Below are 15807 nucleotides of genomic sequence, written 5' to 3' on the forward strand. Positions count from 1 at the left end.
TGCATTTCCTAGACAAGATACAATTGTATGTTCTCAGTCAAGAGAAGTAATAGATATATACAGGAAAACAACATAGGGATGTAAACAAGAGTTCTCAATTACAACAAACTAATATCATTAAAGGGGTATTTTCATATTATGATATTGGTATATTTAGTTAGGTAGCAGCAAAATCAAAATAAGCAGGAAAATAAGCAAGTTTCCAATTTCGACCAATAGGCCTTATGTCATGAAAAATGTGCATGTAATACATGTACCGTATATACTCGAGTATAAGCCGACCCGAGTATAAGTCGAGGAACCTAATTTTACCACAAAAAACTGGGAAAACTTGTTGACTTGAGTATAAGCCTAGGGTGGGAAATGCAGCAGCTACAGATAAATTTCAAAAATAAAAATAGATACCAATAAAATTACATTAATTGAGACATGGGCCCATAAGATACTCTATACAAAATACGACCCATATAATGCTGCATAAAGATGATGATGGCCCCATAAAATGCTCCATACAAAAATATGCAACATTTAATGCTTTAGAAATATGATGATGGCCCCATAAGATGCTCCATACAAAAATATGCCCCATATAATGCTGCATAAAGATGATGATGGCCCCATAAGATGCTCCATACAAAAATACGCCCCATATAATGCTCTATAAAGATGATGATGGGCTGATAAGATGCTCATATAGTGCTTTAATGCAGTTTATGCTGCTCTTATATCGTTTATTGTTGCTGCAATAAAAAAAAATTACATACTCACCTCTCGTCGCTGACCGCTGCTCCTCAGCGTCGCCGGCTCTCTGCAGTGACTGTTCAGGCAGAGGGCGCTCACTAATCACATCATTGCGCCCTCTGACCTGAATGTCACAGCCAGAGGATGCAGAAGACAGCGCGGCGGTGGAACGGGGACAGGTGAATATAGCAAGTGCCGGGGGCCTGAGCAAGCGGCAGTACAGGTACCTGGCCCCCATAGCATGCCGGTGTCCCTGCCTGCTCAGGACCCTGGCACTTTTCCCAGTGCCAACGCCGACCGCCAGCCCTATCAGCAGCCACCGGAACACTTACCGAGGCTGCAGGGGAGCGCGGACATGTTCCAGAGATGCCGGGGACCTCCGCACTGGGACCGTGACTCGTGTATAAGCCAAGAGGGTCTTTTTCAGCCAAAAAAAGGGGCTGAAAAATTCGGCTTATACATGAGTATATACAGTAATTCATAAAGTATTGATCAAATGCATGACACATACACAAAGTTGATCACTTAATTATGAATTTTACGTATTAAATGCAGATTACCTGTAGGTCAAAACGTTGGAATATAAACTGTTAAAATGTTTCCGGAGTTAACCCTTTAACACCACATAACGAATACATCTGTCATGGAGTGTGTCAGGGACATGAGACAGACTCTACACAAGGCAGATGCCCTAAAAACTACTTTGCTTGAAATCACACAGCATAGATGTGGTCAATCAAGCAGAAGAAGGCGGCATTGAATGGAAATAGAGCTGGAGTGGTAGATGCTTCAGATTTCCAATAGTTCTTCAGCCTCATTTGTATATCAATTCAAACAGTGATTCCTCAGTGACAGAGGAACGGGTTGGCCATGTAAACGTATTGCTGGACTTGTCTTTGAAAGAGCTACATGCACATATAGTTTTGTTTTTTTTTGGGGGGAGGGGGATCTGATGACAGATTCCCTATGAAGGGGTACTCTCAAGTTATTAAATTACTTTAATTAGAGAAACCACATGAAAATAAGCAAGTTTGAAATTGACTTGCCTTTTCTATCTGCTGTCAATATCCGGTAATGAGAGCTTTTATCATAGTGTGCAGCTGGTTTCTTTAGTTCACTAGTGTTGCCCAGGCCATGGTTCTGTGTGTGTACTACTACATACTTGGAAAAGGGTTAACCCCTAACATCCCAGCCACTTCTCTCCAGGTAATTCATTTTAACATAGCAGTTAGCTGCTCACTTCCACGGGTTACCTGTCAGCTTCTGTTATAAATCTTGCAAAACCAGCCCACATCATCTGCCTCTCCCAAATGGGTTCTTCTAATATCACTCTCACTGTTCGGAGCTATTAACTTATTGAAATGCCTTGTTATCTAACTAAATATAGTCATCATAACAGTGTAGACTCCAGAACAAACTACTAATAACTGAATGTGTTACAACAGATAAAAGAATACAGTAGCGCTCTGTAAGCACTAAGCTGAATGCAAACACTGAATATATGAAATTTAAACTACATAACTGCTATATAGAATATACTTATCCTAATGAAGGTACTAAGCGCATAAATTGGCCAATTCATGATTGCCTATCAGCTGCAACAAGGCGTACCAGGCATACTTTTTTTATTCAAACATGCCTCTCCCACGCTAAAGCATACAAATTTAAAGTTCAGCCAGAGTCAGAAAACGGGGTAGTCAAAACCCCCAGTAGTATACTACCAAAAAAAAACTGACCAGCATCTTCAAACAGACTAAAGCAAGTGTAAACAGGTGCAGTATATAAACCAGAGAATGCAGCAGCACTCTGTATGACATTTGAACTGCATTACTGCTGAATATACTTCTAAAAATGAAATTGATGTATAAATTGGCCAATTCATCAGAGCCAATCAGCAGCAACAAAGGGTACCGTTCTTAAATTCAAGCAGAAATTGAGCTGAGCTTTACAGTTCCACTAAGGTTATGTGCACACATTGTGGATTTTGTTGCGGATATATACTTACCTTTCCGCCGTAGTTCATTTAATAACGAGTGTCTCACGATGATCTCAGGTGTAGAACAGTCACATCAGGAGTGCATCACCGGCCTCCGGTGATACACTGTCAGGAAATAATCCTCCCGCAGTGTATCACTGCGCCGCCGTGAGAGTTCACCGCACTTCGTGCTGTCTGTCACTTGCGGCACCGCTGCGTGAGAAAATTCTCAAGCAGCAGTGCCGTGAGAGCATGAACTGCAGTGAACTCTCAGTGAAACACTGCGGGAGCGATTATCTCCTGTCAGTGTATCACCGGAGGTGGGGTAGAGCAGTCACATCTCCCAATGTGACTGTTCTACACGTGAGATCATCGTGGGACACTCGGTATTAAATGGACTATGTCGGACAGGGAATATTTATGTTGGTTTATTATTTTAATTTTGTTGCAGGAGATCGAGGGAGTCGGGGATTAGGTGATGCAGTAAGTATGGCAAATTAAGATTCAATAAAGGAGTCTGTGTGATTGATTATTTCAATTAAAGGACTTTATTCTGGCCGTGTCTTTATTTACCATGTAACTATAGGATTAGTAATGGATAGGTGTCTTATTGAAGCTTCTCTATTACTAATTAGTGGGCTTGATGTTACTGGACAATACAAAGATGACATCAACCCCACAAATATTACCCCATTTGCCACCGCTACAGGGCAAGTGGTAAGAGCGAGGCTAAGTGCCAGAATTGGCACATCTATAAGATGCGCCATTTCTGGGGCAGCTGAGAGCTGATGTTTTTAGCCTGGGGGGGTGCCAATATACATGGCCCCTTCCCAGGCTTTTAATATCAGCCTGCAGCTGTCTGCCTAGCCTTTGCTGGTTCGATTTTATAGGGGGACTCCACGTCAATGTTTTTTGGGGGTTCCTCTGTAAACTAGCCAGTAAAGGCTAAGCAAACATCTGTGAGCTGATATTAATAGCCTGGGAACCTTTATGGCTATTGGCTCCTTCCCAGAATCTGCCCTCAGCCATCGGCTATCCCTCTGTTGGTTAAGAAAATTACTAGTGAGCTCACGCAATTTTTTTTAACAAATTATTTAAAAATCAAACAAATATTGCGTTTCACGCAGATTGTGTGTGTGTGTGTGTGTGTGTGTGTCTCTTAGTTAACTCTTTATGTACCATTTTAATAATGAGGGTATCTGGCTAACACCTTTTCATTACTAAACCTCGGGCTTCGTATTACATATGTATATATATAGTCACTTTTATTTGTTTTGTGTGTGTGTAAACATTACATTTTTTGTTAAATAATATATCTTTATTTAGCTTGCAAGTCCGCAGACAAATCTGCAGAGAAAACCACATGAAAATCAGCAACAAATCTGTATCAAAACCGCATAAAATCCGCATGGATTTTTAACTGCGGTTTCTGCCAAGAGAAGAAGAATCTGCGCAGAATTTTACAACAGCAAATCTGCAACGTGCGCACATAGCCTAATATTATAGTTATACTACTGCTCAGAATTGTCACTCAAGAAGGAGTGGCCGCCCTACCAGAAACTAGGAAGTAAGGCGATTGTAAGAAGACTGCAGACCTCTGAGCTGCTCAAGAGACAACTTGAGAATGCCCCTTTAAGACAGGAGGCTACAATAAAGCAGGTGTGCAAGCTAATATTATTTTCAGGAAAATGATGAAATGTTAAAAAAACTAAGATTAGACATACTTACTGTTTGTTAACAGATTCTGGTAAGGTATTCCATCTCAGGGAAAGTTCCTCAAGATGGTCCCTCAGTTGCTGTACGCTGTTTTCAGAGGATGTTGGATATAAAGATGCACACAACTGAACCAGAACTGTATATCGTTGAGACTGTGTAGTTAACTCGGCTTTCAGATCCTGGCAAAAATAAATGTAAGTATATTATGACGTTACTCTTATCAGTAGACCAGCATCAGTGATTTTAGAATTCCTGCTGTCATCCCCAGAAGCTCAGACTACAGTGCTGGGTGGAGGGCCATACTTTATTTGCTAAGTATGCAAGATTCATTCTGGTTACTGAAGTCACTGGCATAAAAAATATATTCAGAATCATAGTCATGAATCTACATTAATTGCACACTCTGATCCCTCACATTTCATTTTCATACCTGAAGTGATCGCATCTCAGCTTCCAGTTTTGCTTTGTCGGCAGAGAACTGTCCTTGCTGTGGACCGACCAAAGCTTCACTTGCTTCAAGCCAGGTTACAAAAGAAGAAAATTCCTTTTCTTGCCTACAAATGAAAAGTAGAATAATAATACAATAAATAAATTAAGAGGTAGTGATGCTTTTCTGAATGCTCAGAGGCTTCTGTGTCACATGTCTGCCTGATAACTGGATGAAGAAGCACAGTTAAAATGGTTATCCCAGGCTTAAACCCCTTCATCACCATAGGTTTTACATTTTTGTGTTTCTGTTTCTTGCTCCCCATCCGATCGCCTGAACTACACATAGGAGGGCTGCAGTCTTGCTGTGTGTAGCAAAAATTATCACCTGTGGCCGGTGCTCATAAAAATCCGGCAATGACAACCAAAGCAGTCTCCTGCAGACCCCGGGTTGTCATACCAACCCATCAGCCACCCGCAGTCATTTGACACGATGGGCGTGGTTTGTGAAGTGCTTCCAGAACAATCATGTTAAATGTCGCTATCAAAGATTGTAGCGACATTTAACATGTTAACAGCCGCGGGTGGATCGCGATTGTACCCACTGCTTTGAGGGGGTCATGTCAGCTGATTTCATCAGCTGACATGTGCCGGAAAAGTTGCGAGCTCATCATCTGAGCCCGCAGCAAACAGTGGGAGGCAACCTTGGACGTACGTATGCGTTCAAAGTTGTGAAAGGGTTAATCTTTCAGGTCATTTATATTGTGAAGAATGAAGGATCAGTGGTTAACACTGTTACTTTGTAGCGCTGGAGTTCTGAGCTCTAATCCAACCAACCACAACATCTGCAAGGTGTTTTTATGTCCTCTTCGTGTTTGCGTGGGTTTCCTCTGGATACTTCAGGTTCCTCCAACACGTCAAACACATAATAGGGAATTTTTGATTGTGAGTCCCAATGTGGACAGCGATGATAATGTTTGTAAAGTGCTACAGAATATGTAGGAGCTTTATAGGCAAGCATAAATAAATGTTAACGACTTATCCTTAGATAGAGCTGCAGTGCCATACATTACCATTACACACAATGGCCATCTTGTGATGAGCCACACTAGGCGATTGGTGCAATGTAAGACCGTATTGTGACAATGGTGATTCTACATAACAAAATATGCTATGCTACACAACAAGTGGATGGTTCCTAATTACATGTCATTAAAAAAATTGTTGCAGATGAATAAATCAGAAAAGCCACAGACTGACTTCATTGAATTTCCTTTAAGCTAACTAGTGTGCAAACTTGTATGATGGAATCACAAATCTAGTACAGAAATCCTACTGTTTTCACTAAAACGTCATGGACAATATTGCTCCAAATCCTGACATGCTCCGGTGGATGCCATATTATAAAATGGTCAAAAAAATGTTTGATGTTGTTTTTATTTTCACTTTAGTTATTCTTCCACATGTTTTTTTATTTTACATTTTTATAATCTTACCTCTGCCAATGAACTAATAATTGCTCCAACAAGGTGAGTCTTTCTTTAGCCTGTGTAGTCACAACTTCAAATCTGGTCTGGAGGCTGGAAATGGCCTGCATTGCTTTACTCCTGTTTGTGAGTTTACGAGTACCAACACTCAGAGAATGGATATTGTTCTTCAACATTTCAATGTCATGACAGAGATCCTATAGAAGAAAAAAGACACATTCTCAACAAGAAAGACAGTAATAAGCGTTAGCGGCTGTGGTCTACAGCTAATTGCCAGGTGCTGCGGTATGTAAAGCACAACTGCATCTAGTCTATTACATGTAGCCTCCATGTGTGCTCTTCTTCTACAATATATACTATATACCTGTCTAGTGTATTACATGTAGCCTTCATATGTGCTCTTCTCCTACAATATATACTATATACCTATCTAGTCTATTACATGTAGCCTCCATATGTGCTCTTCTCCTACTATACTATATACCTATCTAGTCTATTACATGTAGCCTCCATATGTGCTCTTCTCCTACTATACTATATACCTATCTAGTCTATTACATGTAGCCTCCATATGTGCTCTTCTCCTACTATACTATATACCTATCTAGTCTATTACATGTAGCCTCCATATGTGCTCTTCTCCTACAATATATACTATATACCTATCTAGTCTATTAAATGTAGTCTCCATATGTGCTCTTCTTCTACAATATATACTACATACCTATCTAAGCTATCACAAACCTCCTCTAGTATATTACGTACTCCTCTCCTACAATCCAGCTACTTTAACCCCTTATAGCTTTCATCCTAATGTAATCCTACTCATCAAATATCACCTTAAAATTGTAATGAGATAAAAATGAATTGTTGTTCAGCTAAATTACCTGATGGGAATGTAGTACTTTGTATGTTTCCGATGCAGAGGAGCAGTTATTTACTGGAAGAGCCAAAGATGTCTCAATATTCTCTAAAGAAGTTAGAATCTGTGAATAATTTAATGTGTTAGTGCATTATACTTCTCTTCATTAGAGCAAGTTCAGAGAAGAGCAACAAGGAAAGTGAGCAGACTGTAAACTATGTCCTATGAAGAACGGTTAAAGGATCTGGGAATGTTTAGCTTGCAAAAAAGAAGGATAAGAGGAGACTTAATAGCTGTCTACAAATATCTGAAGGGATGTCACAGTGTAAAGGGATCATCATTATTCTCATTTGCGCATGGAAACACGAGAAGCAATGGAATTAAACTGAAATGGAGAAGAGACAGATTAAATATTAGAAAAATCTTTTTGACATTGCGGGTGATCAATGAGTGGAAAAGGCTGCCACGAGAGGTGGTGCGTTCTCCTTCAATGGACGTCTTCAAACAGAGGCTGGACAGCCATCTGTCTGGGATAGTTTAGTGAATCCTGCATTGAGCAGTGGGTTGGACACGATGACCCTGGAGATCCCTTCCAAATCTAACATTCTATAATTCTATGATTCATTATCGAATGTAGACTAAAAAAAATCACCAAAAATGACCAATTAGTAAATCAATAAGACATCTCGTTACGCTAATGAACTGTTCTTAAAATTTTAAGGATAACATCTAAATACTAAAAACTATCTATGGCAAAATAATAGGAACTGAAAAAGTAGTCACATTTGACACGGCTGGAGATGGGGTGTGACAGCAAACCGTCTGGTTATAACATAGTCTTATACGAAACGTAAAGACTGTTCTGCGCTTTTGTTTTACCTGTCTAATTGTGTCATCAAACTTCTGTTGCTGTTCCGCAATGCCCAGAATACTTTCTTCTAGTCGATGAGCATGTTCTTTGAGTTCGTCCCAACACTTGACCATCTGTGATAGCTTGGCTTTTATCCGAGTCATCTCTGCAGAGCTTATAAATTCAGAAAATGTTTGGCTCTGTGCCTCAAGCTCTCTTACTGCATTAGATTTATTCTTCAGATCCTTCAAAATGTCCTATAAAGGTAGCGTTACAAGGAACTTGTTTAAGGATAAACTTGTCAAGCTTGAAATGTACATAAAAAATAGAATTGTAATTGTTTCAGATGGGATTTTTCTCTGCAAAATAAATATCTTGTTTGGAAGTTTTCATCAATCTGTACCATGTTTTCTTTGTAAAAAAAAGATTTGCACGTGTGTGGGCAGCACATTCTGTATTTCTCCATATATTGAATTGGTGCACTTCACAAACTATGGCCGAGTTTCGCCTCCAGTGCAGCTTCATCCCTTGGCGCCACAGCCAGTTATGAGCTTTACGACAAACCATTTTTTTTTTATACTTGTTGTTTTTTTATTTTTCTGGATGAGTTCTCTTTGTCAGTGGAATCATTTTGGAGTATAAATAACTTATTAACAAACTTTTATCAACTCTTTCATAGGAAAAATATAAATAAAGCAGTAATTCTGCCATGTCTTTTTTTGCATTTGATATTGTATGTTATCCGTTGTGCTGCACAAATATTAATCTGTAGGTTAGTATGAATACAGAAATATCGAATTTAAATAGTTTTTTTTATGTTGGATTATTTTATACAATAAATGCACATTTTGAGAAAAAAAAAAATCACTTTTTTTTGTGTCGTCATATCCTGAGATCCGTAAGTATTACCATTTAGAGGAGCGCTATGAAGGCATATTTTTTGCATTACTAGTTTTCATCTGTGCTTTTTTTGGTACATGTGACCTTTTCATCACATTTTATTACACACTTTGAGAGGCAAAATGAACCAAAAAAATATCAATTCTACATTTATTTTACTTTTTGTAAACAATGTTAAGTAAAATTGAAATTTTCTTTTTATTCTTCAAGTTGATATGATCAAGACGATGCTAAATTTATATAGTTTTTTTTTCCGTGTTTTGCAAATTTTGAGCAAAAGAAAACTTTTTAGAATCAAAATACTTTTTTGTACATGGAACCTGTCACCAGATTTTCCCAATATAAACTACAGCCACCAACTGAAAGGTCGCTTTTGCAATTTTATAGTAAGCTGTATATAAGTCCCCTATCCCCTCTACATAGCACAAAACAATTGATTTATTTCTGAAGATGATAATACCTCACAAAACAACACATATTTCCTATCACCGTATTTGTAGTGACCCATGCTATAAAATTATTTCATTACTATTTATCAAGTATGTTGAGTGCCATAAAAATATTTAAAACTATGACAGATATGCTGATTTAGTTCATCTTGCCTCAAAAAATATTGACATAAAAAGTGCTAAAAAAATTGTATGTATCTGAAAATTGTACAGCACGGTGGCTCAGTGGTTAACACTGCAGCGCTGGGGTCTTGAGTTCAAACCCCACCAAGGACAACATCTGCAAGGAGTTTGTATGTTCTCCCAGTGTTTGCGTGGGTTTCCTCCGGATTCTCCGATTTCCTCCCACATTCCAAAGACATACTGATAGGGAATTTAGATTGTGAGCCCCATCGGGGACAGCGATGATAATGTGTGCAAACTGTAAAGCGCTGCGGAATATGTTAGCGCTATATAAAAATAAAAAAGAAAAAGACAGCTCATTATGCGATAAACAAGCCTTCAAACAGCTCTATATACAGAAAAATGAAATATTAAAGGCTCTAACGAAAGTAAAAAGTGAATAAATAACATAAATTAAGGGGATGCATGCACATTATAGCACTGTGCTCTGCCCTCTGTAACCGTAAGGGGCGGATTATAAAATGTATTTTTAGCAAGAAAACTAAATTTCTTACTAAATGTATTTTTTTATGTTTATATACTTATTTTTGCACTTAAAAAATATATTTCTTTTACAATACTTACCAATATCACAAAGGGACTTGAACATCCAATCCTTTGTTCACACAGGTAATAATACCCTTCACTACTTATTTAGTGCTGTGCATTTCCTAGCCTGACATTGTTTATTTCTCAGATAACCTAGGGGCCCCCAAATCTTGTAGGATATTGTAGGTATACGGCTAACACAGAGGTCAGTGTTGGGCCACCTTGTTGCCATAGCGACCATCAGCACCCCATGATCGCACTGTGGTGGTGCTGATGGGCTGCCAGAGAGTGCGATTTCTTTCTGTCAAACTTCTCACATGTCACTGTCGCTATTGACAACAGAATCTAAGGGGTTAGACTGCTGAGATCTGAGATACATTGGGTGCAAGCACATGATGCAGGAGCTTAGCTGTGTACAAATGTCTGCTGCTATGGATGGCACCAAACAACTATTGTGCCTGTGCCATTCCTAGGATATAATTGTATGCCAAATTGTGGTAAACTACTTGCAATATGGATGTACTTTTAAGCCCGCCATTGACAAGAGATTGATGCAAACAATGCCTTGGCCAATCGTTCGGCAGGCAGCCATTTCGGATGGATCTCTCATACAGAGCAACACTTGCTTGGCCGCTTCCTCTCTATTAGAAGGGCTTAGCCAAATTGGCGGTAGCTTATCTCCAGGAGATCTAAGAAATCAGTATTCAAAAATCGGACATGTCAGATCGATATCTTCCCTGACAATAAATTCTTCTGGTTTCCCGTACCCATAAGGGTGTTGTCCGAACTCACTGATATAGGCGAGTTCGACCAGCATTAGTCTGGTCTAAAGAGTATAGGGGCATATATATCCTTTTGTAGGAAGGGGTTGAGGACAGGAAGCTTTGACTTGACAAAAAAAAGATGAAAGAGAGAAAAAAAGAAAATATATTGCCTTCTTCAAAACAAAACTCTTTCAAGTATAAATGTAATGACGTTCACCTGGATGCGTGTAACTTGCAGTTCTGATGACAGATCAGACCGTTCTAGATCTGATAATTCCTTTTCTCTTGCTGAAATCCACATAGAATGTGCCTCAAAATCATGGTCAAACTTCCCCCAAATATCTTTAGTTATCTCCATTTTCTTGATGCTTAAAAATAAGAAAAACAAAGAAAACAATTATATTTTACACAAATATATGAATTTGGTCAGTCTCAAGGAGCAATCATGCACATGAAGCAGTTCATGAACATGCTAGCAGATTCTAAAACTCCACATATTTGTGAAGATAGTCATGTACAATTCATACATAAAATAATTATGTCCTAGTCGTTCACCGTTTTCACTGACAGCAAAGGGACGCATCAAATTCAATGGGTGATTTCATTTGTCCATTTTTTTGATGACGCTCTTTGGGCCTATCTGTGGACTATATTAGTAATTTGTGTTGGATTCATGTACTGTCCATTTCTTCACTGACTGGTTACTAAGCAAGAAAACGGATGACGCATGAATGGCAAAAATGAACACATAGACCAAAAAGAAAGCACTTTAACGACTATCTATTTATGCAGAACTTGTATTAAGAGAAATTTATTGTGTGATTTGCGGTACACTAACAACAGACAACATGAATCAAAGATTTTTCACTATAGAATGCTTCAGCAGGATCCCACCAGCTTTTCAGAAGCCTTGTTACCTAGACAGTAAACAGGAGAGACCTGTCAAACTACCAGAGGTACAAGGAAAAGTCAGTGTAAAGTATGTTTTCTCTAAAATGTCACATGGATGCTTTTAATAAGTGAGCCTGTCTTTGATGAATTCTCCCCTTGGTTTGGTTTTTTTGAGAGAGGGTATTTTATTTTTAAGTTTTTCCAGATTTTTTGAGGTGTCTTTTATTGGCATTTCCCGGACGTTTTCTTTATCTACATTCATCGATGAAGAAACCAGTAGCATTTTAAAAGCAAAAACACTGCAGAAATAATTAAAAAGACGCCTGGGAACTTTAGAGCCTTTCCATTGAGTTGTATTTCTAGAGGTCTCCAGAGTGAAAAATGCCTGAAGAATGGTCAGGTCGGTCATGGTGTTTGGAAACCTGAAGCGGTTCAAAGACACTCAGTAGCCTGAACACGTGCGTGGTAAGTTGTTTTTACATAGCACATGTTCATTCTTTTGTGCATTTTCTGGGCGCTTTTCATGTGGGTAACAGAAAGGACCCACCTGAAAAAAGATGTTTGTGTGCACATACCCTAAAGATCACACCATGTACTTGTCAAGTCCGATGTGCAGACAAGATTTACCCATAAAACAAAGAAAATGAGAACAACTGGGAAGGAAGAAGGGTGAGTCAGCGCATCAAATATAGCTGGACCTCAATGAGGACAGGAAACATGGCACGCAGACGCCCAAGTCGAAGTAGAAGTGAAGGAAAAACAAGATTCTCCAGCGATGAAGATAAGGTACGTATAAAACTTCACATATTTCAATAAACTTTAGAAAGCGATATTCTCAACAAACCACAGATAATCCAGTAGAACCAACGTGTTTCAACGTGAAGCCTTCATCGTGGTGGTTAATGCAGAAACGCGTTGGCTCTACAAGATTATCTGTGGTTTACCAAGAATATCACTTTTTAAAATTAATAATAAAGAGCGACGTTCTATACCTCATCTTCATCACTGGAGAACCTTGTTTCTCCTATGATACAATATGGGTGCACAAACAATGGGACACTATCAATATGACATCCATTTTTCAAAGTACAGAGAAAAGTAACAGAAAACTGAAGTACCGTAATTTTATTTTCTTATTGAAAAATAGATGCCATATAAATGTCTAAAACCTACATATGGGCCACATAGTAACATGATTTTAGCAAATACTGAACACCATATGGATAAAAAATCCCTTGTTTCTATTGGATGCAAATCAGTTTTCTTAAGATCATCTGAACGTAGCCTCAGTCAGCCATACTTTTGAGCCAGAGTCTCCTTAACATGCTTCACATTGTCTTGAATCGATCTTGTCTTCTCCTGCAGGTGGCGCTTGCTCTTATATCCCAGCTTAATATCAGATGACTTCTTGACAAGGCTTTCTGCTTGGACTGAGAGATCTTCACTTTGTCTGCAAATCTCCTGCAGAAACAACATATTATATCATGATATAAATTTGACTTACATTAAATAAAACACTAAAGGGGTTGTTGAGGATAGGTGATAACTTGCCGATTGATGAGTGTCCTATCGTGTGGAGTCGCACCAATTGGCAGAATGGGAATTTTTGTTCCACATTACAAACTGGTGCAGCAAGTCAGACTGCTGAATCATTCATTCTCCATGGGGCTGACGGAAAAAGTGGAGGGCAGTACTTGGCAGCTATAGAGAATGAATGGAGCATAGGTTGCAACTACACACTGCTGTTCCAATCTAACAGGGATAAAAGAGAAACGTTCTCCTGATTGGTGCGTGTCATGTTCTCAATGGCAAGAGAACATAGCATCAGCATATATAGGAACTAGCTCTTGGAAGATGGGAACTGAGCTGACCATGAACTAAACCTAACGCACAACTAGCAGTGGCCGGGTAGCATGCCTACGTTGATTCTAGATGCCCAGCACCAGCCGGAGGACTAAATAATGCTAGCAGAGGAAAATATTAGTCCTAGCTCACCTCTAGAGAAATACCCCGAAAGGAGACAGAGGCCCCCCACATGTATTGGCGGTGAATTAAGAAGAAATAACAAACGTAGTATGAAAATAGGTTTAGCAAATTTGAGGTCCACTTACTACATAGCAGAAGACAGAAAGGACACTTTCATGGTCAGCTGAAAACCCTATCAAAACACCATCCAGAAATTACTTTAAAACTCTGGCATTAACTCATAACACCAGAGTGGCAATTCCTGTTCACAAGAGCTTTCCAGACACAGTAACGAAACTACAGCTGTGAACTGGAACAAAAATGCAAAAACAAACATGGACAAGAGTCCAACTTATCTAGTAGTTGTCTAGGAGCAGGAACAAGCACAGAGAGGCTTCTGATAACATTGTTGACCGGCAAGCAACTAACAGAGCAGCAAGGTAATATAGCGACTCCCACATCTTGATGGGAACAGGTGAACAGAGAAGATGAAAACACCAGTTCAATTCCACCAGTAGCCACCGGGGGAGCCCAGAATCCAAATTCACAACAGTACCCCCCCCTCAAGGAGGGGGCACCGAACCCTCACCAGGGCGATCAGGATGGGCCCTATGAAAGGCACGAACCAGATCAGAGGCATGAACATCAGATGCATTCACCCAAGAATTATCCTCCTGGCCGTATCCCTTCCACTTGACCAGATACTGGAGTCTCCGTCTGGAAACACGAGAGTCTAAGATTTTCTCCACAACGTACTCCAACTCACCCTCAACCAACACCGGAGCAGGAGGCTCAACGGAAGGCACAACCGGTACCTCATACCTGCGCAATAATGACCGATGAAAAACGTTATGAATAGAAAAGGATGCAGGGAGGTCCAAACGGAAGGAAACAGGGTTAAGAATCTCCAATATCTTATACGGGCCGATGAACCGAGGCTTAAACTTAGGAGAAGAGACCCTCATAGGGACAAAACGAGAAGACAACCACACCAAATCCCCAACACAAAGCCGAGGACCAACACGACGGTGGCGGTTGGCAAAAAGCTGAGTCTTCTCCTGGGACAACCTCAAATTGTCCACCACCTGCCCCCAGATCTGATGCAATCTCTCCACCACAGCATCCACTCCAGGACAATCCGAAGATTCCACCTGACCAGAGGAAAATCGAGGATGAAACCCCGAATTACAGAAAAACGGGGACACCAAAGTGGCAGAGCTGGCCCGATTATTGAGAGCGAACTCTGCCAATGGCAAAAAAGCAACCCAATTATCCTGGTCAGCAGACACAAAACACCTCAGATATGTCTCCAGGGTCTGATTAGTCCGCTCGGTCTGGCCATTCGTCTGAGGATGGAAAGCGGACGAAAAAGATAAATCTATGCCCATCCTAGCACAGAATGCCCGCCAAAATCTAGACACGAATTGGGTCCCTCTGTCAGTATTCTCAGGAATACCATGCAAACGAACAACATTTTGAAAAAACAGAGGAACCAACTCGGAAGAAGAAGGCAACTTGGGCAGAGGAACCAAATGGACCATCTTAGAGAAACGGTCACACACCACCCAGATGACAGACATCTTCTGAGAAACAGGCAGATCTGAAATAAAATCCATCGAGATGTGCGTCCAAGGCCTCTTAGGAATAGGCAAGGGCAACAATAATCCACTAGCCCGAGAGCAACAAGGCTTGGCCCGAGCACAAACGTCACAAGACTGCACAAAGCCTCGCACATCTCGTGACAGGGAAGGCCACCAGAAGGACCTTGCCACCAAATCCCTGGTACCAAAAATGCCAGGATGACCTGCCAACGCAGAAGAATGAACCTCAGAGATGACTCTACTGGTCCAATCATCAGGAACAAACAGTTTATCAGGTGGGCAACGATCCGGTCTATCCGCCTGAAACTCCTGCAAGGCCCGCCGCAGGTCTGGAGAAACGGCTGACAATACCACTCCATCCTTAAGGATACCTGTGGGCTCAGAGTTACCAGGCGAGTCAGGCTCAAAACTCCTAGAAAGGGCATCCGCCTTAACATTCTTAGAACCCGGAAGGTATGACACCACAAAA

At 40.2% G+C, this 15807-nt stretch overlaps 1 protein-coding gene across 5 annotated transcripts in view; it reads right to left on the reverse strand.

The window, feature by feature from the left end:
* SYNE1 (spectrin repeat containing nuclear envelope protein 1) overlaps window positions 1-15807 on the reverse strand; it is a 667130-nt gene that overhangs the window by 342169 nt on the left and 309154 nt on the right. For all 5 annotated transcript variants that reach the window (XM_077283091.1, XM_077283090.1, XM_077283089.1 and 2 more), the window contains 7 exons: window positions 13073-13233; window positions 11099-11249; window positions 8087-8314; window positions 7233-7331; window positions 6355-6542; window positions 4863-4986; window positions 4445-4611 (listed from right to left, as the gene is read on the reverse strand). In XM_077283091.1, coding sequence (XP_077139206.1) covers window positions 4445-4611; window positions 4863-4986; window positions 6355-6542; window positions 7233-7331; window positions 8087-8314; window positions 11099-11249; window positions 13073-13233 — 1118 coding nt within the window. The remainder of the gene's footprint in view (window positions 1-4444; window positions 4612-4862; window positions 4987-6354; window positions 6543-7232; window positions 7332-8086; window positions 8315-11098; window positions 11250-13072; window positions 13234-15807) is intronic.

Source organism: Ranitomeya variabilis, chromosome 2 (assembly GCF_051348905.1).
Source record: "Ranitomeya variabilis isolate aRanVar5 chromosome 2, aRanVar5.hap1, whole genome shotgun sequence".
Lineage (NCBI taxonomy): Eukaryota > Metazoa > Chordata > Amphibia > Anura > Dendrobatidae > Ranitomeya > Ranitomeya variabilis.